At 42.3% G+C, this 23,839-nt stretch overlaps 1 protein-coding gene across 1 annotated transcript; it reads left to right on the top strand.

Moving 5' to 3' along the window:
* Nucleotides 1-508: 508 nt before the first annotated feature.
* On the top strand, nucleotides 509-15,650 carry tmco1 (transmembrane and coiled-coil domains 1). The gene is made up of 7 exons (XM_079245210.1): nucleotides 509-670; nucleotides 4,285-4,362; nucleotides 4,436-4,495; nucleotides 4,564-4,610; nucleotides 4,710-4,777; nucleotides 4,892-5,036; nucleotides 15,324-15,650. The coding sequence occupies exons 1-7, from the start codon at nucleotides 601-603 to the stop codon at nucleotides 15,420-15,422; spliced, it is 567 nt and encodes a 188-aa protein (XP_079101336.1). The 5' UTR covers nucleotides 509-600; the 3' UTR covers nucleotides 15,423-15,650.
* Nucleotides 15,651-23,839: the final 8,189 nt, after the last annotated feature.

Genomic DNA, 23,839 nt, shown 5'->3' on the forward strand with positions numbered 1-23,839 from the left:
GCCATTCGCTGCAGGTTCATGTGATTCAGGTCAGAATCAGCTGCTTGGAAACAAGTAGACTGGTCCACGAGCTTCAGTCCAGCCCGGGGGAGACAGCGGCCCCTGCTGGAGCCACGAGGAACTGCAGCGTCCAGCCTGCCCCCTGCTTCTTCAGTCCATGTTAGCTGTAAGGATTTATTCAGACTGATTCCTTATGCAGCTTCAGTAGATGTTACATCCAAACTAAATGATGACTTCACCGGCCACTTATTCTGGACATGGAAAACCTTCTCGTACTTTCCCAGCATGCAGAGCTGGGTGTATTTTATTTATATATATATATATATATATATATATATATATATATATATATATATATATATATATATATATATATATATATATATATATATATATATATATATATATATATATATATATATACACACAATACACCCAGCTCTGCATGCTGGGAAAGTACGAGAAGTCAGCATCATGACCCGGAAGTACTTCCCAGCTGTGTGACCTGTGGGGTTGTGCTGACGGAGCTCTCTGCAGGGTTGGAATTAGATCTGGGATTCAGACCATCGGGACGGAGACAGCCACTGGACCATCGGGACCATGACCACCATGTTCGCAGACACCATTCTGATCGTCTTCATCTCGGTGTGCACGGCACTGCTGGCGGAAGGTGGGAACACTGGTCCTACTGGTCCTGCTGGTCTGGACACCGGGTGGTGGTGGTGGTGGTGGTACTTCTATACGGTACTTCCACTGGTACTTCATAGTATCTGGAAGTAGTACATGGGTCCAAATGTAGATGTACTTCATAGTATCTGTGGAAGTAGTACATGGGTCCAAATGTAGATGTACTTCATAGTATCTGGAAGTAGTACATGGGTCCAAATGTAGAAGTACTTCATAGTATCTGTGGAAGTAGTACATGGGTCCAACTGGTTTGGTGGACTAAACTTTGCTGAACTTGTGTGTATTTCCACGTGGAAAGTACTACGGTAAAACTGCTCGGTATTTGGCCAGTTGCCCGTTCTGAGCAACAAAATCTGTTTTTATATTTTTATTACTCAGAGAGAAGGAAGGCAAAAAGATGTGCTTTATTTTGAAATCCGGAAGTAATCGTCGGCAGCGGCTGACTTTACCATAAAGCTGGTAGTAAACGCGCACCTGGAAAAGCGCGTGGGCTGCGCGGGAACCTGCGCAGGTTGGTGTGGAGACAGCTGGTTCACTAAACTGGAAACTAGCCTCTTGGGTCAAAGCAGGAGAATCAGAAAACGTGGCTAGTTTGCAGATTTTCTCTGCTGCACATCCGTACAAACATGTTCCTCGTGAATATAACATGTAGACGTTGTGTCAAGATAAACCTTTTTCCTTTTACAGACCCTGACTTTATCCAGCTGGATCATTACAGTGTGCATCTAAAACCTTTTCCAGCTGCTTCCAGGCCTTTACGCTCATGACACCTTTAAAGGCAGAGTATGTAAGATTTTCAGTAAAAATTAACTTAAAAAAGAAATAATAACTTAAAAAATCATAATTAGAGTTTTTTTTTTAAAAACATGTAGGTTTCCGTCCACATATAAATAATCCGTACAGGATGTTTTATTGAATTACAAAGTTACTGATCCTTCTTTAACCTGCGACTTCAGTAAAACTTGTCATACCTTTTATAGGTATAGACAAGTTAAGCCACTTCACTGGAAAGCAACTTTCATCACCTCTACTGAGGTGATGGGGTGGGGAGGGGTATGGTTTCAGCTGATCCGGGAAGGGGGGGAGCTGAGCTTGGAGAGAAGTCTAATTCCCCTTTGCTGGTTTCTTTGATAGAAAGCATCATCAGGTCCAGAATTCAACACCAATCCTCCCTCTGCATCAGACCTACGATGGCGACCAATCAGGATGCCGTTACATCTGCGTTACATCTAGTCATAAACTGTAATAAAATTTAGTCTCTGGGAACCTGGCCTGGTCTCCAGTGGCCACATGGCGACTGGGAACCTGGCCTGGTCTCCAGTAGCCATGCGGCGACTGGGAACCAGGATGGATGGATGGATGGATGATGGACGATGGATGTATTTAAGTATTACTAAAATATTACTGTATTAAGTATTACTAAAATATTACTGCATTAAGTATTACTTAAATATTATTGTATTAAGTTTTACTTAAATACTATTGTATTAAGTATTACTAAAATATTAATGTATTAAGTATTACTAAAATATTACTGTAATATCTGATACTAATGACTGGATGCCAAAGCAACAACATATAGAAGACAGAGCAGTAGGTAACAAGCTCAAATATGAAACTACATTTACGTTGCAACAATAAATAATACATAAAATATTTACCATTACTGGTTACTGTAATAAACTGGAATTCCTGTAATAAATATTTTCATCAGTAATATCTTGAGACAAACATTGAACATGAAGCTGCATTTTACCTGTACTGCAGCCAGCCGGTCACAGCGTTGCTGCTTCATCTCTCTGGAAGCTGCAGCTCGTCTTCCTCAGACTGACCCGCTTGTCCTCACGTCCGTCCACCAGCCCTGCCTCGGTCTTCCCACCAAACTTAGCCACACATCATCTTCATCACTAAAAACATATTCCCTTAGGCAGAGGAGACCCATTCCCCCCTTTGCTTTCATTAATTGCATTGTTTGATACTTAATCCTTGCTTTTTTATTTTACCAAATAAATTTTGCTAGTATTCTATCCCATTCCTCAAAGTATTTTTGGGTTAGATGGATGGGAAGACATTGAAAGGGGTTCAGGAGACAGGGAAGGATATTCGTTCTAATTGAATCTACCCGAGATTATAGAGTCAAGAAGGAAAAAATCATTCCATCTTTGTAGATCTGATTTTATATTTGAAATCAGAACATAGTTGGCTTACACACGTAACATTGTTGTAAATTCTGCATCATGTCAGTACCTGACTGCCTGTGTTCGGCTGATTCAATCTAACAGCTGAATATATGTGGACATATTTATAAAGTTATAATTAACCTAGCAACTATAGTTAGCTTAGCACGTAGCTTAGCCTATTCTAACAACATAATAAATTATGATTTTCATCGTGAGGAAGAAGCTGTTGTGTTAACAGTTACTTTCCGGTGTTAAGTTTAAACAGCTTAACATAGTTATCATTAAATAAGGAGGAAGCCAGACGAGACGATCTTTTCCAACTTGCAAGGAGGCTCATCTCAGAAGCCTGAGCTTAAAAAAACCTCCAAGCCCTTTATTGAAAGGTACCACGTGACATTCATGCAATATGATACAATACAATGTATATGTACGTGCACAAACGATGGGTGCGATTTCAGTCCATATGAGTGTGTGGACTGTGTGTGTGTGTGTGTGTGTGTGTGTGTGTGTGTGTGTGTTTGGCTATGCTTGGTTCAGAAGTTTGATGTGTGTGCGTAATCCTTTTCCCGTAATCGTTTTTCTGGGGAACAGATGTCTTCCACGTCCGCTGTTCAGTGTTCCATGGCATATCGCCCAGACATCCTGTTTATCCAAACTGAAGTCTTCTCACGCACACAGAACCCTTTTAACTTGTTGTAAATTCTGCATCATGTCGGTGCCTGACTGCCTGTGTTCGGCTGATTCAGTCTAACAGCTGAATATATGCGGACATATTTATAAAGTTATAATTAACCTAGCAACTACAGTTAGCTTAGCACGTAGCTTAGCCTATTCTTACTACACCGTTTATTCCACATGCTATATTGTCATTTTTACATACTACTCTGCAAAACAACATAATAAATTATGATTTTCATCGTGAGGAAGAAGCTGTTGTGTTAACAGTTACTTTCCGGTTCACTTGGAGCTGAAATACTGGACGTCATCACACAGCTTGTAAATAAAGTTTGAGTTTTGTTCTGTGGTGCAGTGAGGAGTATTGCTCATTACTGCCACCCTGTGGTGGTTTGTGGAGGTTTGATGCTTATGCTCACTACCTGCTGTTGGAAAGAATCTTATCATACGCTGCCTTTAATGTCCTCATAGATCTCCATCAGCTGCAGGGACAATAACAGCTCTTGTCAGGCTTCTTACGCTCCTCAGGAACTCACCTGTTCAGGTTCGGGAAGCCTGGCTGATATCCGCCTGGATCAGATGTTCGTGGAACGATCTGGGATGGTGTTAGGTCAAGCGAGGCTTTGCCCGTACAGCCTGGCTGTCTTTAGCTACGTTGGTGGAACACCCCTTTGGTAACCTGGTTGTTTATTGTTGTCCTTTTTCTTGGAATCATGTCTCCGAACACTACTCCTCTCTGCAGGCATCACCTGGGTCTTAGTTTACCGCACTGAGAAGTACAAGAGGCTAAAAGCGGAGGTGGAAAAACAGAGTAAAAAACGTGAGTGCTACCGGTGAATACTTCTGGCTTAGCTGTGATTTACCCTGAAGAACTGTCATGTTTCTGGTTTCAGTTGAGAAGAAAAAAGAGACCATCACTGAATCAGCTGGACGTCAGCAGAAGAAGAAAATTGGTAAGAACCCAGCAGACATTGTGTGTTTTTGTGTCCTCCTTTCCTCATTGCTTTGTATTTGTTTCCAGAGAGGCAGGAAGAAAAGTTGAAGAACAACAACAGAGACCTCTCTATGGTGAAACCTCTTACATTCCTCATGTTCAGTCTTGTGTTGGAAGGATCACTTTCACTGATGTTTGCTTTCATTTTTCATCCTAAACTTGCTGGTTTGTAGGTGCGAATGAAGTCCATGTTTGCAATCGGCTTCTGCTTCACAGCTTTGATGGGCATGTTCAACTCCATGTAAGTTCACATTTGGTTGAAATATTTTATCTTGCATGGAAAGGCTGACATATAGGAAGGTCTGTCTTCTGCAGTCCTCCTCTTTCGCCAACACCCCTTCTTCTTCATATCCAGATTTGATGGCAGGGTTGTGGCCAAGCTGCCGTTCATGCCGTTGTCCTATATTCAGGGACTGTCCCATCGCAATCTGCTGGGCGAGGACTACACTGACTGCTCCTTCATCTTCCTCTACATCCTCTGCACCATGTCCATCCGACAGGTAACCAGTAAACACCTGTCTTATCTGAATGGAAGGTGTCAAACTCATCTTAGGGTGCATTCACTCTGGTTGTTTCAACCGGAAAAGCAGCCTCTGGTCTGAAAGCCGGGGTTGTCGGATCGCTTGCAAACAGACCATCTAGCAACCAGCCTGAAAGTGACGTCTGTCAACCGCAATAAAGCATGAAGAAGAAGTAAGTGATGCAGATTACCGCTAACAATGCGTTGGAACTGACCAGACCACTTGCAAGCTTACCCAAGGCAGATGGCTGCCCTCCCTGAGCCGAGTTCTGCCGGAGGTTTCCTTCCTGTTAAAGGGGAGTTTTTTTCCTTCCCACTGTCGCCTCGTGCAGCTCAGGATGGAGGATTGGATCCAAGTCAACATTCAATGCAATCAGTTGGTTTCTATTAGCGGCTCTTCATGAATTGACTTGACATGAAGTCTGTAAAGCCCTGAGATGACACAGTTGTGAAGTGGCACTGTACAACAACAAAAAAAGCTGAACTGAAAAACTGAGTTGGATTTGCTTTGGACTTAGGCGGATGCCGAGGGAACCGGCGGATGTGTGTGTTTGGCTATGCTTGGTTCAGAAGTTTGATGTGTGTGCGTAATCCTTTTCCCGTAATCGTTTTTCTGGGGAACAGATGTCTTCCACGTCCGCTGTTCAGTGTTCCATGGCATATCGCCCAGACATCCTGTTTATCCAAACTGAAGTCTTCTCACGCACACAGAAACCTTTTAACTTGTACATAACGAGGAAGGTACCGGGGCTTTAGAGGCGACCCCGAAATAAATAGTAAACTTTTTCCCTTGTTTGCAACAGTGCACCTGACATTTCTCCAGGTGAAGGACTGTAGTTGTTTATCTGAATGCTGATCTGTGCATCCTGAGGTTCCTTCTGACCCGGTATCATAGTGCCTTTACTATTGTGTGACAAGCCATTTAGGACTTTGCTTCAGTCATGCCTGGTGACCATCATAGTCTCTGACAACCTTGACCACCCACAATGTCAAGACATGAAGCTAAAATTTTATGCCAAAATTGTGCAGCAACAAAAAATTGTCAGAACTGCTGTGATGGAACTTCTCGATCCACTTCAAAGGTTGACGATTTGACACCTAGTAACCTGTGTCTTCCTGACTATTTGTCTCAGGTTGTGAGAGGTAAATGTTGTTTAGTTATAGAGGTAAACACATGTTATATGGTTTTGCTACCTGTTGACCTTTTTTTTTTTTTTTTTTTTTTTTTTTAAATTTTCAATTTTATTGGACTTTTTTAAGCTATAGAAGAGTAAACAACAAAAACAAAAAAAAATTAATAAAAATAGGAAGATACCATTGAAAAGTAAATACAAAAAGTAAAGACCAAAGCACCATAAATTGTTATATAAAGTCCGATCTTATGGGTTTCACATATTCCGTCCATTTTGACCAGATGTTGTAAAAAGAGTCGCTGGAATCTAAGGGTGAGTGACAATTTTTCCATAATGTAAATTTCCTGTGTAATATTGATCCATTCTTCAATAGTTGGAGGGTCCGGTTTTAGCCATTTTCTGGTTATGACTTTCTTACTTGCAGCAAGGATAATCCACAACAGCTTCTTGTCCTTGTTTCTCCAATCTGTTACGTTTATATTAGCCAAGTATACATTTTCAAAGTTACAAACTATTTTAGAACCAAATACATTGTTAATCAAATCAAATCAAAGATACTTTATTCATCCCCGAGGGGAAATTCAGAGTTCAAGCCAGCTCGTCCAAGGTTTGACATACAGACATGTAACATTCATGACAAAAGAGAAATACAGAACCGAGCTTAAGCTTAGGCAATGCAGCTATTATACCAGCGCTGCCTTACAATAGATAAGAACAGAGATACAATAGGATCATAGGGGGGTCGAGGGCAAAAAAGGTCATGTAACTGCGGACCGCGCCAGGAAGACGCGGTCCGAAAATACAGAGAAAAAAACCTCATACACTGAAGCACAGACTAAACAAGACACACTAAGTCCAGGTGAGTCATGTGGCAGGGGGCTGTGGGTAGATGAGGAGGGGGACAGCGTCTATGAACATCTCTTCTTCTGTTCTCAGGGGGAGTTGCGCCGACCCAAGGCCACTGGGAAGCCGAATCCAGATATGATTGTTGTTTGGGTTCCAAGCAAGGAAAACAATTTGCCCTCGGCCTTGAGTCCATAGCAGGTCTCAGGGTGGCAGCTCCAGACAGCCGAATGGGGGGTCAATTTCCACCGATTCTAGCAGACATCTTCTCCATGTTGTTATCGATTTTGCGGACCAGCTACGGGACCTCGGCCAAATGTCCAGGATGGACCAGACTGGCATCCTGCTTACGGTCGAGTCCGGTCAATGCCAGAGTCTGTGCACTGCTAGCTTGGCACATACCGTTACAGAATTCTGGCAGCCTGCCAGTTGTTGCCAGAATCTCACGGGTCTTCAGGTAGATCAGGACTCCACCAGCTCCAATCAGCAGAATCCCAATCACCAATAATCCAAAGATGTAAACATCCTCCACGTCCTCAGAGGACAGAACCGCCAGACACATCGGTCTCCACCTGGCCCATGAGTCTTGAACGTATCCAGCCGGAAGCGTCCCCTCAGGACATGTGGGCTCCCCTCTGCCCGATCTCCGGGTTCAGAAAATTTGATCAATTGCGTTGAGAGATCAGCCAATCAAATCCATGATGTAGTTTGAGTAGAAGTAAAGAGATGTAAAAAGAGGCTCAGAGTCAGACAGGACAAAGTCGCAGGCCAGAGTGGGAGGAGAGGGAGGAAGCAGAAGCGCAAAGAAAAAGCGTCCGCCTTCGCTGAGAGCAGGAGTGGAAATGTGTTTGCATACCTTTGACCAGTATGGTCTTAAAACGGTACAGTCCCAGAAGATATGGTAGTGGTTGGCCTCTGAACATCCACAATCTCCAACATGTATCTCCACAACCCTGGTGCTTTTTTTGAGTAGGCGTGATAAAAAACCTGATCATATTCTTCCAACAAAATTCACGCTATGTGTTGGATCCATTAGAACACCATTGTATTTTACAAATTCTTTACCAACTTTCATTGGGAATCTGGACATTGCTTTCTCTTTCCCATCTCATCTTTATGTATTCAGTGTTGGTTTATTTAAATTTTTGGATGGCTTTGTATATCTTGGATATTAAGTAATTTTGGGATATTGATTTAATTCGTTTTAGGAAAGTATGTAAGAAATCCACTTCACTTTTCTCCCATGTTGTCTTTATATTAATATCAGAATAGTGTTTAACCTGTAAGTATCTATAGAAATCTTCTTGGCCAAATCCATAATTATCCTGTAAAGATTCAAAACTCATGAATGCCCCCTTCTGGATGAAAGGGTAATAGGTAGCGAGTCCTTTTGAGATCCAACTTTTAAATCTCTTATCTAGTGTATTTGGATTGAAATCTGAATCATAAGCGCACCATCGTAAGATTCTGGATAGTTCGTCTAACTTATAAATTTGTGTAATACCATTCCAAGATTTTAATAGAGACTCATACATAAAATCCTCTGTAATGTTAACACTATTCTGCAGTTTTTTGTCGGCTAACAGGGCTTGAATGAGTGTACCCCTTATAACTCTCCTCTCTTAACAGCTTAACATAGTTATCATTAAATAAGGAGGAAGCCAGCCGAGACGATCTTTTCCAACTTGCAAGGAGGCTCATCTCACAAGCCTGAGCTTAAAAAAACCTCCAAGCCCTTTATTGAAAGGTACCACGTGACATTCATGCAATATGATACAATACAATGTATATGTACGTGCACAAACGAGTCCATATGAGTGTGTGGACAATGTGTGTGTGTGTGTGTGTTTGGCTATGCTTGGTTCAGAAGTTTGATGTGTGTGCGTAATCCTTTTCCCGTAATCGTTTTTCTGGGGAACAGATGTCTTCCACGTCCGCTGTTCAGTGTTCCATGGCATATCGCCCAGACATCCTGTTTATCCAAACTGAAGTCTTCTCACGCACACAGAAACCTTTTAACTTGTACATAACGAGGAATATATCAGTGTGAGATTGATGAGAAGTTATAATATAAACTAAGAATGATATAAACTGAAATTCCCAACATTTCCCTCCTCTTTGACAGAAAAATACACAAGTTTATGTCAACATCAGTCGCCTTTCACTTGCCAAAGCATTTTGTGACATCATATTACTTGTATATAGTAGCGGGCCAAGTGTTTTTCTTTTCCATCATTACTTTGGCCATCTTGCAAAGAAACATATGTGACTATGCAGTTCACAAAGTTATCCATTAGATGGGGTGAATAGACCACAAATGAATGAAGACAAGGCCTCCAAAACACATTAGCACTCCAATGTAGATCTACTAAGGGAAAAATCCTTAGCTCAACTTTTCTACAAATACCAACGACTCTGAACCACCAAGAGGAAATGTCCAGATACGGTTCTTCACGGCTCTTCTCCATGGCACAGGTCCCCCCAAGTCCACCGCCCTGTAAAACACAGTTAGATCGCCCATCCAGGCCTCAATCCTCCACAGAGGAGAGGCTTCTCAGGTGTGCCACACAGTCGTTCCTGCCATGTTAGGTAAGACACTAGTCAGCATCCTCCGTTTCAGCTGGGAACTGAAACACACGCTTCACATGCGATGCATGAGTCCAGGAAGATTTCCCTTCAAGTTTTACAGCGGTGGGGGTTGCGAGTAAGACACGAAATGGACCTGCCCATCTTGGAGAAGCCCAACTTTTCCGCTTGAGAACATGTACCAGGACCAAATCCCCCGGGGCCAGGACCGATGGTTCCTGCAGAGGAGGAGAACAGAGTGGCAGATCATTGCTTTTAACAACAGATTTATTCTTAAACATTTGTATCATCCAATGTGCTAATGTATTTTCTTGGTCGACCTTAGCTTCATCATCCCCAAGCGTTGGCAGCCTGAAAGCTCTCCCATACACAATTTCGAAGGGGGTTACACCATTTCCATCTGTAGGCGTGATACGCATATACAGTTTAACTAATTCTAAACAGTCAACCCAATTACGTCCTGTGTGTTCCATTGTTTTACATAACCTGAGCTTTATAGTATAATTTGTTCTTTTAACCAACCCTGCAGATTGTGGATGATATGAACAGCGGTTTTTTAAGGTGATTCCTAAATTAACAGCAATTTCAGAAATGACTTTATTTGTAAAATGAGAACCTCGGTCCAACCAAATAGTCCTAGGAATTCCATGTTGTGGAATTATGATCTTACATATGACTTTCGCAACTGCTAAAGCATCTACATGCTTGCTTGGCACGATTTCAACCCATTTAGAAAAGGGACAAATAAGTACTAAACAATACTTATATTGTTGACATGCATTCAACTCAGTAAAATCCATGTGCAAAAACTGAAAAGGATGTTCTGCTTTGGGAAACTGTCCTCTCTTTGGTCTGATATTTCCCTGGGAATTGTGTTTACAACAAATAAGACAAGCTCTGCAAAAATTCTTTGAAAAAGAAACAAAACCAAAAGCATAACGTCTTGACACAATATCATTCATAATAGCTGAAGCAACATGTGCTGGACCATGGCTTAACATAGCTGCAGTTTTAAAAAGACTTTTTGGTAACACGGGTTTGTCTTGGATAAAATAAACATCATTCTTCAGCTCGGCTCCTGCAGTTAACCACAGCTGCTTCTCAGATGTGGGTGCGTTTTGCTGCATGTCTTTAATGATCGAAACATCAATGTGTGCATGCTGACTTTCTGTATATAATGTTTTTAAACCGTGCACTCCGGTTGCCGCCTGTTTGGCCACTTTGTCTGCAAAAGCATTTCCTAAAGCTACATCTGATTTCTGTGACGTATGAGCTGAACACTTGCACACAGCAATCTTCTCTGGCAACATTACTGCTTTTAATAAGTCTGTTATCAAAGATGCGTGCTGAACAGACTTTCCAGATGATGTTACCATCCCGCTACGCTCCCATTGAGCTGCAAAAAAGTGTAAGGTTGCAAAGGCGAATTGACTATCTGTATAGATCGTAACTGATTTTCCCTCAGCTTGTTTACATGCTTGTGTTAAGGCTATTATTTCTGCCGCTTGTGCTGACAGACTCGATGAAATTTGTCCAGCTTCCACAATTTCTTTTTGTGTAACAACAGCAAACCCCGTTCGCTGTCTGCCCTGGAGATCTTTAGAACTCGACCCATCAACATAGAAGACCAGACCATAACCAAGAGGTGAATCTTGCAGATCAGGTCTGGGCTTACACAATCTCTCTGTTAAAGCCTGGCAGTCATGTTTTTCGCCATCTTCCTCAGAAGGAATCGATGTTGCTGAATTCACTGTTTTACAGTGTTTTATTGTCAAATGTGGCTGAGACAATATTGTGGCAACTAAAGATAAATGTCTAGCTGGTGACAGAAAAGTCATTTTTGTTTGCATGAGGAGGATCTCCACCTCGTGAGGGACTAATAATGTTAATGGATGAAACAAGACAATTTAAGCAGTTGCTTGCACCCCCAATGCTGCGACGCACACACGACACACGGAGCTAATGCACTTGACACGGGATCAAGTCTTTTCGAATAAAACCCAATGGGTTTTAGTTTCCCTCCATGTTCTTGAGCTAACATTGAAGTGATGAAATTTCCTTTACAGTCCACAGTTTGAATAAATGGCTTTGAGTAATCTGGCAAACTCAGGACCGTAGAACTTGTCATGGCTTGTTTCAGATCCTGTAAAGCCTATAAGGACTCCGGTGTCCAGGTCAGCACATCTGACATGGACTTTGGCTGCTCGTATGTTATATCCAATAAGGGTTGAGTAATTTCTGCATAGTTAGGAATCCAAGCTAGACAAAAAGCAAGACAAAAATTACACAGACCAAGAAACTACATCATTTGTTTCTTGGTCACTGCTCGTGGTGCGTTTAAGATCGCTTCCTTCCTGTCCTCACAAAGCCTCCCATCACCACTTATTAAATGGCCCAAGAACTTCACTTCCTCTTTTACCGACTGAAGTTTCTTGAGTGAGACTTTATTTCCAGTGTCAGCTAAGAATCTGAGAAGTTTGAGTGATGTTTCTCTGCAGTTTTCTTCGCAATTCGAAGCTACAATGATATCTTCGATGTAAGAAATTACCTGTGAATGGGCGGGGACTTTAAATCCAGCCAGACAGTTTTGGATGGCTGCTGCAAAAATAGTTGGAGAATCACAAAAACCCTGTGGTAATCTAGTAAATGTGTACTGTTTTCCTTCAAATGTAAACCCGAACCAACCTCTAGACTCTTTTTGACCTGGAATTGAGAGAAATGCGTTCCTTAAATCAATCACTGTGAAAAATTTCTGTGAAGGTTTCAAATTGTTAAGGATTGTGTGCAGATCCGGGACGTTTGGGGCACGGCTCTCCACTGCAGCATTAACTGCTCTAAGGTCCTGTACAGGTCTCCAACTTCCATCTGCCTTCCTGACTGGGAAGATTGGAGAACTGCAACACACAGCTGCATTTTCTTCAATAATTCCTGTCTTTTTCATATCCTCTATGACCAGTCTGATTCCTTCAATTGCATCTGGTTTTAAGGGGTACTGTCTGATTCTTGGCCTATAATCTGTTTTGGGTTTTATGACAACTGGCTGAGCTGTGGTCATTAACCCTACATCATTTTTCCCTTTTGCCCACAAAGTTTCTGGAATTTCTTTTAACTCAGGGTATGAATTTAAATCCACCAAATATCATTCTGCTGTTGAAAAACTGGGTTCTTCCAAGTGTGTCTGTGGAGTTGCATTAAAAACCCACCCCAAGCGTTTCCGATACATCTGTCTTTCTCTGTTCACATCCCAACCCCCATATACTGGCTCCCAGTGCTCCTGCTTGTCTGCTTCTGACACCACGTGACCAGCTTCCTGCAAAGTGGAACCTGGGTATCTGGTAAGCGAGAGATGTGGAAGGTTTTTCCCTCTGAATAAACTCTGAGCTTTGGGTGAGATTATCACACTACATCCTGAATTTCCTAAGAAGTCCACATAAAGTTTCTGCACTGTGATTTTCTGGGGACCGAAATCTTGAACTTGCATCTCGTATGTGGGATCAGGCCCTGATTCTTCTTTTAATCCAAGAGTGGCGTGTAACTCAGTTGGCTTATGAGTATCATGAGCTGTCAGTTGGCGTTCCTCTGCTAATTGGATTAACTCAAGTGGTGTATGTGAATTGTTCTCCTGTGAAATATCTAAGGACCAATAAAAGTGTGGTTCTCTCAGGCTCTGATGAAAAAATCCATCCTGATTTTCCCTTCCACAAACTGCAACCATGCCATGACTAGTGGGAATGACTGAAATCTCTCATTTCTGTAATAAATCCCTACCTATCAAATTTATAGGACATTTTGGTGTGTACATTACAGAACATTCTACTGATTTCTTAGAATTTGGCTCCTTGAACCATAGTGGGTCTGTCATGTGTTGTAAGCTGAGCTGGCCATTTGCTGACTGACAGAAAATTTTTTCATCTGATAAAGTTAGACCTGGCACTCTGGAATTTAAGACTGATTTATCTGCTCATGTATCACATAAAAAGGGAACTTTTTTCTGTTCACTTTTAGGGTGATCATTGGTTTTTTCTTCATGCTTTGGTCAAAAAACATTGTTTCTGCTGCAGAGATGTCAACAATGCAGACAGATCCTCTCGGCTTCTCTGGAGCTTCCTGTGTTTTTCACTTGTCATCGTGTCCTGATGAGTCATGTGTGGGTGATCTATTGAATTCAGCTGGGTGGACCCTGCAGTTCCTGGCTATGTGACCTTTCCGGCCGCATCTCCAGCACTCCAAGTCTCTCCCAAACTGATTTCGTCTCTTCCCATTGTTATTCCCATCCAATCTCTGGGACCAGGATAAAACACCTGTGGTTGTTCAACACAGTTTGTCTCACTCACAAAAACTGATCCAGTTGTGAGATTCTTCTTATTTTTCTGCCCTCAAATAACAGTTTGAGCGTGCTGCGCCCAATTCATGCACTCTGTCAGAGTTCCTGTTGCATGATTAACGTCATGTTTCCTGATAAAGTCGACTATGCATGGTTGTAACCCAGACATCAGTGCTTGCTTCAGTTGTCTCATATAGGGGTTATCTTCACCTGGCTGTTCTGGGATTCCACTATGTTTTTGGAAAATGTCCTCCAGTCGATTTCTATACGCATAGACGTCCTCATTTTCAGCCTGTTTACACTGGGCAATTTCGTTACAGTCTGGCGTCGGTCGAAATGTCTGTCTCAGTCAATCGTACACTGGCCCTACCTGGTCAACTAAAGCCTGTTCCGTGTGGTTTAGCACAGTTCTGTTTGCCTGTGTGCCAGTGTATTGTCCCCGGACTCTCGACCAGTCATATGTCAGGCATTTTTTAAAGGTTGTTTCAATTTCCCGTCCATCAAGAAAATAAGACTGAGGCTGTGATGTTTATGAAGTCCTCTACATTCGTCCTTTTTTTTTACATGCGTCAGTACATTCCTGGTCTGTCCAAGGTCTGTAGACACGTATCGTGCGTTCTCAGTTGTTATCGAGGCCGTAATGAGGGTTTGCAACCTCTATCAGGGGAAAAGTCTCTGCTGTCGCTTGGTCTGCTATTGCATATTCCCGCTTTTGCTCTGTCAAGCATGGATACAGACCTTCTGATTTCAGGGGTTGTATTATATCTTCAGAATAAACAATCTAGTTTTTCTTTCTTCTCTTGATTACCTTTGTGAGACAAATGCCCTGCAGGTTTTGTTTCCAGTGGCGTTGCTCACACTGCTGTGTGTGTTTATACGCACGTGTTTGGGCAAACTTTGAAGGATATCTAGTATAGATATTAACAAATGCAAGAAAACAATGGATAACATAAAGTATAAAAGTTTTTATGGAGTGCACCAGGTGGACCAGACGCGTGCAACAACAACGAAATGTAAAAGCTGTTAATTATGAAATTCTATCAATTATTTATAATTTGATATTAATTGTTCTTCATTTATTTAATTTGAACAAATAAGTAATTAATTTAGGTCTGCAGTCAGAGTTGAGCTGTTACACTTTGGGGTGTGGTGATCTGCGTCAGGGTTAGGGTCCATGAAGACGTTAAATCTCTGCAACCTTCAAGCCGACTCCAGATTCATTTCAACCTGAGCAGCAGTTTTCTTCTTGCATGTGTTTGAAGCTCTGTTAGTGGAGAGAGAACTCTGTAACCCCCCCAGAGTGTGTCATCTGCTGAACACTGATTTATAGTGAATGGGAGGGATTTTGTGACGAATGTCTTGTTTTCTGTCCTGCTACCAGAACATCCAGAAGATGCTCGGCCTGGCACCCTCCAGAGCTGCAACCAAGCAGGCTGGTGGCTTCCTTGGACCTCCTCCTCAGACAGCCAAGTTTTCCTGATGGGCCCAGTCTTCTGGACAGACTGGTGCAGCAGTACCAGTACTCCTTCATGTTTATTAACTTAAACCTTCTTCATGAGAAATTGGGAAACATTCTCAAAGTTCTGTTAATCCATAGAAGTAGTGAATAACTGTGTATTGACAGGTTTTAATTATTGACAGTCACATCTGACTCGGTTTCAATATTGTCCTGTTCCTGTGTTTTATGAATAAAGTTTTTTTTAACATGTTTCTTTATTTTTTTCTTTCCCATTTGTCAAACCACATTTTTTTTCTGCTGTTCTGTAATATTACAGTTGCGTAGTTAGTAACTGGTTAGTGTTAGTGTTTGTTGAGCAGATCAGATTCCCTCAGTGTGATACTGTTGCTACCGTGCTTATATGGTGGCATATAAAAATACATATAAATATTAAATGATATTATATATGTATATCTATATAGCAGACGCTTTTATTCAAAGCGACTTACATATGAGTGAGAACACAAGCAGGAAATCAAACAGTAGAGGACATCGTAGGAAGAACTGGTGGACTGTCCAGTTGGACGCAGGTCCTTCCATGAAATGCTACAGGCTTTTTTTTTTTTGTTTTTTTTTTGTTTACTCCCTTCCCATCCCATAATATCACCTATGTTATAATACAAAGAATTAATACCATAAAGCTTGTTGCAAAGAACTGGGCTAAGTTCTCCAGGTTTCCAACAAATACAGCTAAACTAAGTGTGGAAGTTCTCCTTGAAGAGCTGAGTTTTCAGCTTGCTCTTAAAAGTAGACAGGGACTCTGCAGAGCGGACAGAGTTTGGGAGATCATTCCACCAGCGTGGAACAACAGAGAAAAAGAGTCTGGCTAGTGATTAAGTCCCAAGTTGTGGTGGTAACACAAAGCGTCTTTCACTGGTGGAACGTAGCTGTGGAGAGGGAGTGAAGGTAGACGGGAGCCGTTTGAGTTATTGTTTTGTAAGCAAAGCTTTGAATTTGATGTGTGCTGAGACCGGAAGCCAGTGAAGAGCGATTAGCAGCGGAGTGACATGAGCCTGTTTGGGTTGGTTGAAGACCAGATGTGTTGCTGGTTCTGGATCATCTGCAGAGGTTTAACCAGCATGCAGGCAGACCTGCCAGAAGGGAACTGCAGTAATCGATGTGTGAGATGACCAGAACCTGAACCAGAAGCTAGGTCGTATGTTCTGTCAGGTACGATCTGATTGTCTTGATGTTGTAGAGAGCATATCGGCAGGTACGGGCAACCAAGGAAACATGGACCTTAAAGGTCAGCTGGTCATCCACCATGACACCCAGATTCCAGGCAGCAGACGTAGGAACAAGTGTGATAGAGTCAAGCTTCACACGTATCTGCGGATGTAAGGAAGGATTGGCTGGACAGATAATGAGCTCTGTTTTGGACAGATTGAGCTGAAGGTGGCGATCCTTCATCCATGCAGAGATATCAGCAAGGAAAGCTGATATTCTCATTGGAACGTTGTGTTGTCTGGTGGGAAGAAGAGGAAAAGCTGAGTGTCATCTGCATAGCAGTGGTAGGAGAAGCCATGAGAGCTTCTAACTGCACTGAGTGAGGAGGTGTATAGTGGAAAGACAAGAGGGCCGAGCACCGATCCCTGAGGCTCCCCTGTTTTCATGTGATCTGGACACTTCTCCTCACCAGAATACTCTGAAGGATCTTCCTGAGAGGTAGGACGTGGACCATGAGAGGACAGATTCAGAGATGCCGAGCTCAGAGAGTGTGGAGAGGAGAATCTGATGGTTGGCTGTGTCAGAAGCAGCAGACAGGTCCAGCAGGACCAAGACTGAGGAGTGACCAGTGGATCTGGTCCAGCAGGACCAGGACTGAGGACTGACCAGTGGATCTGGTCCACCAGGACTAGGACTGACCGGTGGATCTGGTCCAGCAGGACCAGGACTGAGGACTGACCAGTGGATCTGGTCCAGCAGGATCAGGACTGAGGAGTGACCAGTGGATCTGGTCCAGCAGGATCAGGACTGAGGAGTGACCAGTCAGACCAGGAGTCTGGACTGAATGACTTGACGAGGTTCATAAAGTCTTTGGCCTGAGTTTTGTCAGTGTGAATATTTAATTCTCCATGACAACCAGCTGTGTGTCATTATCAGGTATGTCAGAGAGCAACACGTCCATCTCAGAGATAAAGTCATTCATATTGCCTCCTGGAGGGCGATATATGACCAGAATGCCCACATTGATTGGTGCAGAAACCTTGATAGGATGATATTCGAGTGCAAAGCAGGTTGCCATGGGATAGAAAGAGGTACAGTTACATTTTTTTTAAAAACGGGACGCCCGTTCCACTCCTTGTCCAGCAGAGCCAGGTGTTCGGGTGAAATCTGCAGGGGTTAATGTGGACCGGAACTGAGAACCGCCACCTCGGGGCAGAAATAAACATGTTTACAGTAGAAATAAACATGTTTGCAGCAGATATAAACATGTTTGCAGCAGATATAAACATGTTTACAGCAGAAATAAACATGTTTACAGTAGAAATAAACATGGAAAAAAAAAGTAATGTAACTCCAGACGAGCCACAGATGAAGCAGTCCAGAGAGACAGATAAAAAAAAGCTCATACACTGAAGCGCAAACTAAAACAAGACACACAAAGTCCAGGAAGGCAGTGAGTCATGTGAGAGAGGACCGGGGGTGGTTGAGGAGGCGGGGTTGCGCTGGCCCAAGGCCGCTGGGAAGCCGAATCAAGATATGATTGCTGTTTGGGTTCCAGGCGAGGAAAACAATTTGCCCTCTGCCTTGAGTCCATAGCGGGGGGGCAATTTCCACTGATTCTAGCAGACATCCTCTCCATGTTGTTGATTCTGCGAACCACCACCGGGACCGCTGCCAGATGACCAGTATGGACCAGACTGGTATCCTGCTTACGGTCGAGTCCAGTCAACGCAAGAGTCTGTGCACTGCTAGCCCGGCACATACCGTTACAGAATTCTGGCAGCCTGCCAGTTGTTGCCAGAATCTCACGGGTCTTTAGGTAGATTAGAACTCCACCAACGCAAATCAGCAGAATCCCAAACACTAATCATCCAAAGATGTAAACACCCTCCACGTCCTCAGAGGACAGAACCGCCAGACACATCGGTCTCCACCTGGCCCATAAATCCTGAACGTATCCAGCTGGAAGCGTCCCCTCAGGACATGCGGGCTCCCATCTGCCTGATCTTCAGGATGAGAAAATTTGATCAATCGCGTTGAGAGACCAGCCAATTAGATCCATGATGTAAATTTGAGTAAAGAGATGTGTAACCCACCTAAAAATGGGTTTACTAATAATTTGTATTAATTTTCTCATATTTTTTTTTTTGTTTATTTTGCATTGTAAGTAATGCTAGTTTTATTTTGAAAAAACGAGTTTTATTTTGGTGAAAACAGGAAGTAGCATGCCACAGTTTTCCTCCTAACTTTATATCGCTAATAACGGACTGAACACTGCTTCCGTTTCTCCCATGTAAGTTGGAAAACGAGGAAATGAGGAATGAAAACCTGCTAATTTCGATGTGAAACTTAGTGGTGATTTAGTAAATGCTGTAAATTCACTAAAATTCCGTTTTAGAGGTTGGAGAACCGTGTGGAAGAACTTTATCTGTCCTGGCTTCTCCAGTAGAAATCCCCTTCTTGGTAAGCTAGTTCTGGCCTGTTCTCCATGATTGTGTATGTGGAAAAAAAACCACACGTGATCACTATGCTAGCTCCAGCAGAGTATTTCTTACTTTTTATGTTGTTTTAAAACGTGTACCAACCATTTATTTGACATGTTAACTGGAAACATACTGCTGATTTGTCCTGTATCATTTAAAAAAGCCCTTTGAGAATTTTTATTTTGTGAAATGCCTTGTCACTTTCTCTGCATGTGACAGAAGGTTAAAGCCATGCATAGCATGAGAGAAAATAATAATTTTAAGTTATTTAAAATGGGTAAAAGCAGCAAAGCTGTAATTTATGTTATGTTGGTAATTAGAAAGCAATGTATTTCATTTATTTTATTTCGTAATTAAAATCCTATGTATAAAGGGATTGAAACAAGATGGATGTACATGAAAACTACAAGTTAAGCATGACACTTTAAAGAGCAGCTGATCACTATAAATAAGTGAATTCATTGGTAAAATGTGATCATACCAAGTAATTTCATTGAAATAGTAATTTGTTAAAATGATATATTTTGACAATATAAGACTGTTTGTTATGAAAATAGCTATGTTTACCTATCTGTAAACTACTGTACGTTATTTTCCGAATTGATAAGATAAATTTACTGTTGTACAACACCTAATCAGATACTTTTATACTATAACCTGTACTGTAACCTGTTTTGTATACAGGTCAGGTTTTTTTTTTTTTGATCCTCCGGGAAAAAAGTGAAGATCCAGTCTGTGTGTTCTACAAGGTTGACCAACAATCATTGGTGGCGAGCCTCCCAGTCGAACTTTGATCTCCTCCACTCCTTTCAGCGGATCGGGTGGTAGGATTTTGTTAGTCCAACTGACTAACATCACAAGAGAGACCTTGGATAAAACCCCTGACTTGACTTATTCCCCTGACTACTGACTTGAACATTGTATTGATAAAAATAAAAAAGGAACAGATTTGGACAAGCCAATTCAAAAGGAACATTCCTAAAAGAAGGACAATTTATTTTTTTAATTTTATTTTTATTAGTTCATGGGCCCTAGGTATTGTGCACAATTATATGTTGTAAACTGTTTTACAATTTTGCAACTAAATTTTGCAGTTACACATTTATATCTGTGTCCAGTGCTTTATTACCTTACTCCCAGCTCCTACGAACCTAGAGTAGCGACGTGTACATACCTTGAAGTGGGTTACAGATGTAAAAAGAGGCTCTGAGTCAGACAGGACAAAGTCACAGGCCAGAGTGGGACGGAGGGGAGGAAACAGGAGCAAAGAGAAAAGTGTCCGCCTTCACTGAGAGCAGGAGTGGCTCTCTATTTGTGAATAAACATTTCCACTTTCATTTAGTTTTTCCATTTTGGATACAAGGTTGAAAAGATGAGTTTTGTGTTTCACTAAGTTCTGACCTCTAGGCCTGACCAGTGCCATCTAGTAAGAGTTACGACACTCTTTGAACTCGCTGACACGCAGTCACGTGGTTCATTTAGCTCGGCACTGTCAGTCCATTTCAGTGGGTTCTGGCGGGAGACAGCATAAATACATTAATTTCCTCCCAATTTTCCCTCAGTATTGCCCTTTATACACTCCTCAAAAACTAAAGGGAACACTTAAACAACACAATGTAACTCCAAGTCAACCACACTTCTGTGAAATGGAACTGTCCACTTCAGAATCAACACTGATTAACAATCAATTCCACATGCTGTTGTGCAAATGGACAACAGGTGGAAATTAGAGGCAATCTCAAAATTGTTACTTTTAATGCACATACATCCCATCTTATCACTAGTTATGTTTTATCTATTTCAGATTGTCAGTTAAAAATCCAGCGGAAATTTACACAGGTGTTAATGTGATAACAACCATATGCAAGAAAATTTTATTAGCTTTACCTGTGTTATTCTGGTAGCGGTTTATATAATACCTGGTACCGCACCAGACACAGTCTGTGACATCATCAGCTCCGTCGTCGCTCGGCTACAAACACAGCATCCAAACTCATTTATGGCGATCTCCGGAGACTTCAACAACGTCTCCCTCTCTGCAACTCTACCAACATTCCAGCAGTTTGTCAGCTGCTCCACCAGAGAAAATAAGATGTTGGACTTATTTTATGCAAATATGAATAATGGATACAGTTGTTCTGCCCTGCCTCCTTTAGGAAGATCTGACCATAATCTGGTTCTTTTCACCTCCACCTACAAGCCCATCGTTCAGCAGCAACCAGTCATCACAAAGACTATCAAAATCTGGTCTGCTGAAGCTGAAGATGCTCTTAGAGGAGGCTTTGAGGCTACAGACTGGAACGTCCTCTGTGAACCTCATGGAGACGACATCAACGCCATGACTGAGTGTGTGACAGATTACATAAACTTCTGTGTGGACAGCATCGTCCCAACAAGAACAGTGAGGTGCTTCCCCAATAACAAACCCTGGATCACCAGTGACCTGAAAAAGCTGCTGAACATCAAAAAGAAAGCCTTCAGGGATGGAGACAGGGAGTTATTGAGGGCAACACAAAAACAACTTAAAACACAAACTAAGAAGTGCAAGGAGGACTACAGGAAGAAGTTAGAAAGTCAGCTCCAGCAGAATAACCTGAGGGATGTGTGGTCTGGAATGAAGAAGATCACCGGCTTCAGGTTAAAGGGGGACCAGCCTGATGGAGGTCTGGACAGAGCTAATGAGCTGAACATATTCTTCAACAGGTTCAGTTCACCCCCTACCTCCAGCCCAACAGACCACACACCCTCCATAAGCCCACTGCTTTCCTGTCACGCCTCCAATCTGTCACCCTGCAGCTCAGTCATGGACCAGAACACAGCTTCATCTCCCTCCACATCAGGACATCCTGAGACCTCCACCTTGTTTGTCTCCTGCAATCAGGTTAAGAAGCAACTTGAGAAACTGAACCAGAACAAGGCTGCAGGTCCAGATGGTGTCAGTCCCAGAGTTCTCAAGACCTGCTCAGAACAACTATGTCCGATTCTCCAGCACCTTTTCAACACCAGTCTGAGACAAAATAGAGTCCCAGTGCTGTGGAAAACCTCCTGCCTTGTTCCAGTGCCTAAAAAAACACAACCAGCTGAACCAAGTGACTACAGACCAGTTGCCCTGACATCTCACATCATGAAAGTCCTGGAGAGACTCTTACTGGCTCACCTCAACAAGCAAGTAAACACCTTTCAGGACCCATTCCAGTTTGCGTATTGGTCGTCAGTGAGTAATCAGATAAAGTGAATTCGAAGGTTAATAAGAAGTGATCGGACAAGACAGGGTTTTGAGGAAAAACTTTGAGCTCATCAGTCTCAATACCAGATGTTAGAACCAGATCAAGAGTATGGCCATGAGAGTGAGTGGCTCCATGGACATTTTGTGAAAACCCAATTGAGTTTAGAATAGAGCCAAAGGAAATGTTTAAACTATCTTTTTCATGGTCAACATGAATATTAAAATCCCCTAGTACAATGACTTTATCAGTAGTCAGCACTAACTCAGACAAGAGATCAGAGAATTCGGTCAGAAACTCGGAGTAAGGTCCAGGTGGGCGATACACTAATGCTAAAAGGAGCGGTTTCTCTGAATTCCATTTTGGATGAGATAAATTTAATGTCAGGAATTCAAAGGATTTATAGTTAGTTTTGAGCTTAGGACTAATTAATAATTCTGACTGAAAAATAGCTGCAACACCTCCTCCTCTGCCTGTAGTTCTAGGAATGTGAAAGTTTAAATAGTTAGCTGGCGTAGCTTCATTAATACTAACATAATCCTCTTGCTGTAACCAGGTTTCCGTAAGACAGAATAAATCAATGTGGTGATCACCTATCAAGTCATTGACTAATAAAGACTTATTTGGGAGGGATCTGATATTCAGTAGGCCACACTATTGTCTTATTTTCAGATTTTATGAGATCCATTGTTTATATTTTTATGAGGTTTTCACGATAAACCCCAAAAGTGTTTTACTGTTGTTTAATTCTTAAGCCTGTTACATACTCCACGAGACGCAAGAACTGAGTTCTTGTTCTCAACGCTGCAAGAACAAGAAAAAACATCTTGTTCGGCAGGTCCATACATGCTCCACGAGAAGCACGTCTGCAGCGGGGAGGGATCACTGCGGGGGGCGATGTCTGCTTTTATGCGCGATTAACCCAGTTGTTACCTCCGCCGAGGAGGTTGTTTCCCCGGCGTCTTTTTGCTCAAGATAACTTAAAAGGTTACGGATGGATTTTTATAAATATTTCAAGAGTTGTTGCAAATGTAAAAATGAAGAACTGATTAAATTCTGGTGGTGATCAGGATCACCGTTTGTATCCAGGAACTTTTTAAAAGGATTCTTAAACATTGTGCTTGGTGGAGGTTTCCGCTCTCCAAGTTTCTAGTTTCATATTTAACGAGCAGCTTCGTCCGCGGCAGGGCGGGTCATGCACGCGGCTGGGTCCGAGTGTTTTATTGCCACATGTAAAAATGTTCGTACTTTCTCACCACCTCGATCAGCTGTTTTATCAAAACAATCCGTTTTGCCGGCAACAGTAAAAACGCGGAAGCAGCAATTCCGCTTCCTGCTTTCTCTGTGTTAACGACGCCCACCTCCAATGTTCGACCAATCACACGATACTTCTCGCAGCCCCGCAAGAAAAAAATCCGGCAGCCCGGTGTGTCAAGAACTGTCTTCAAACACGTCCGCGAGAACAAAATGACATCATTTTCTTCTCGGAGCCTCGAGAACAAGAAAAAAGTTCTGGCTTCTCGTG

This window comes from Telmatherina bonti, assembly GCF_933228915.1.
Source record: "Telmatherina bonti genome assembly, chromosome: 8".
In the NCBI taxonomy this organism is placed as follows: Eukaryota; Metazoa; Chordata; class Actinopteri; order Atheriniformes; family Telmatherinidae; genus Telmatherina; species Telmatherina bonti.

Excerpts from the sequence above, each read along its gene's own strand:
- tmco1 (XM_079245210.1), top strand. The coding sequence starts at position 601 with ATGACCACCATGTTCGCAGACACCATTCTGATCGTCTTCATCTCGGTG. Across the intron at positions 4,496-4,563 it reads TCAGCAGAAGAAGAAAATTG|AGAGGCAGGAAGAAAAGTTG; the intron begins GTAAGAACCCAG and ends ATTTGTTTCCAG. Across the intron at positions 4,778-4,891 it reads ATGGGCATGTTCAACTCCAT|ATTTGATGGCAGGGTTGTGG; the intron begins GTAAGTTCACAT and ends CTTCATATCCAG.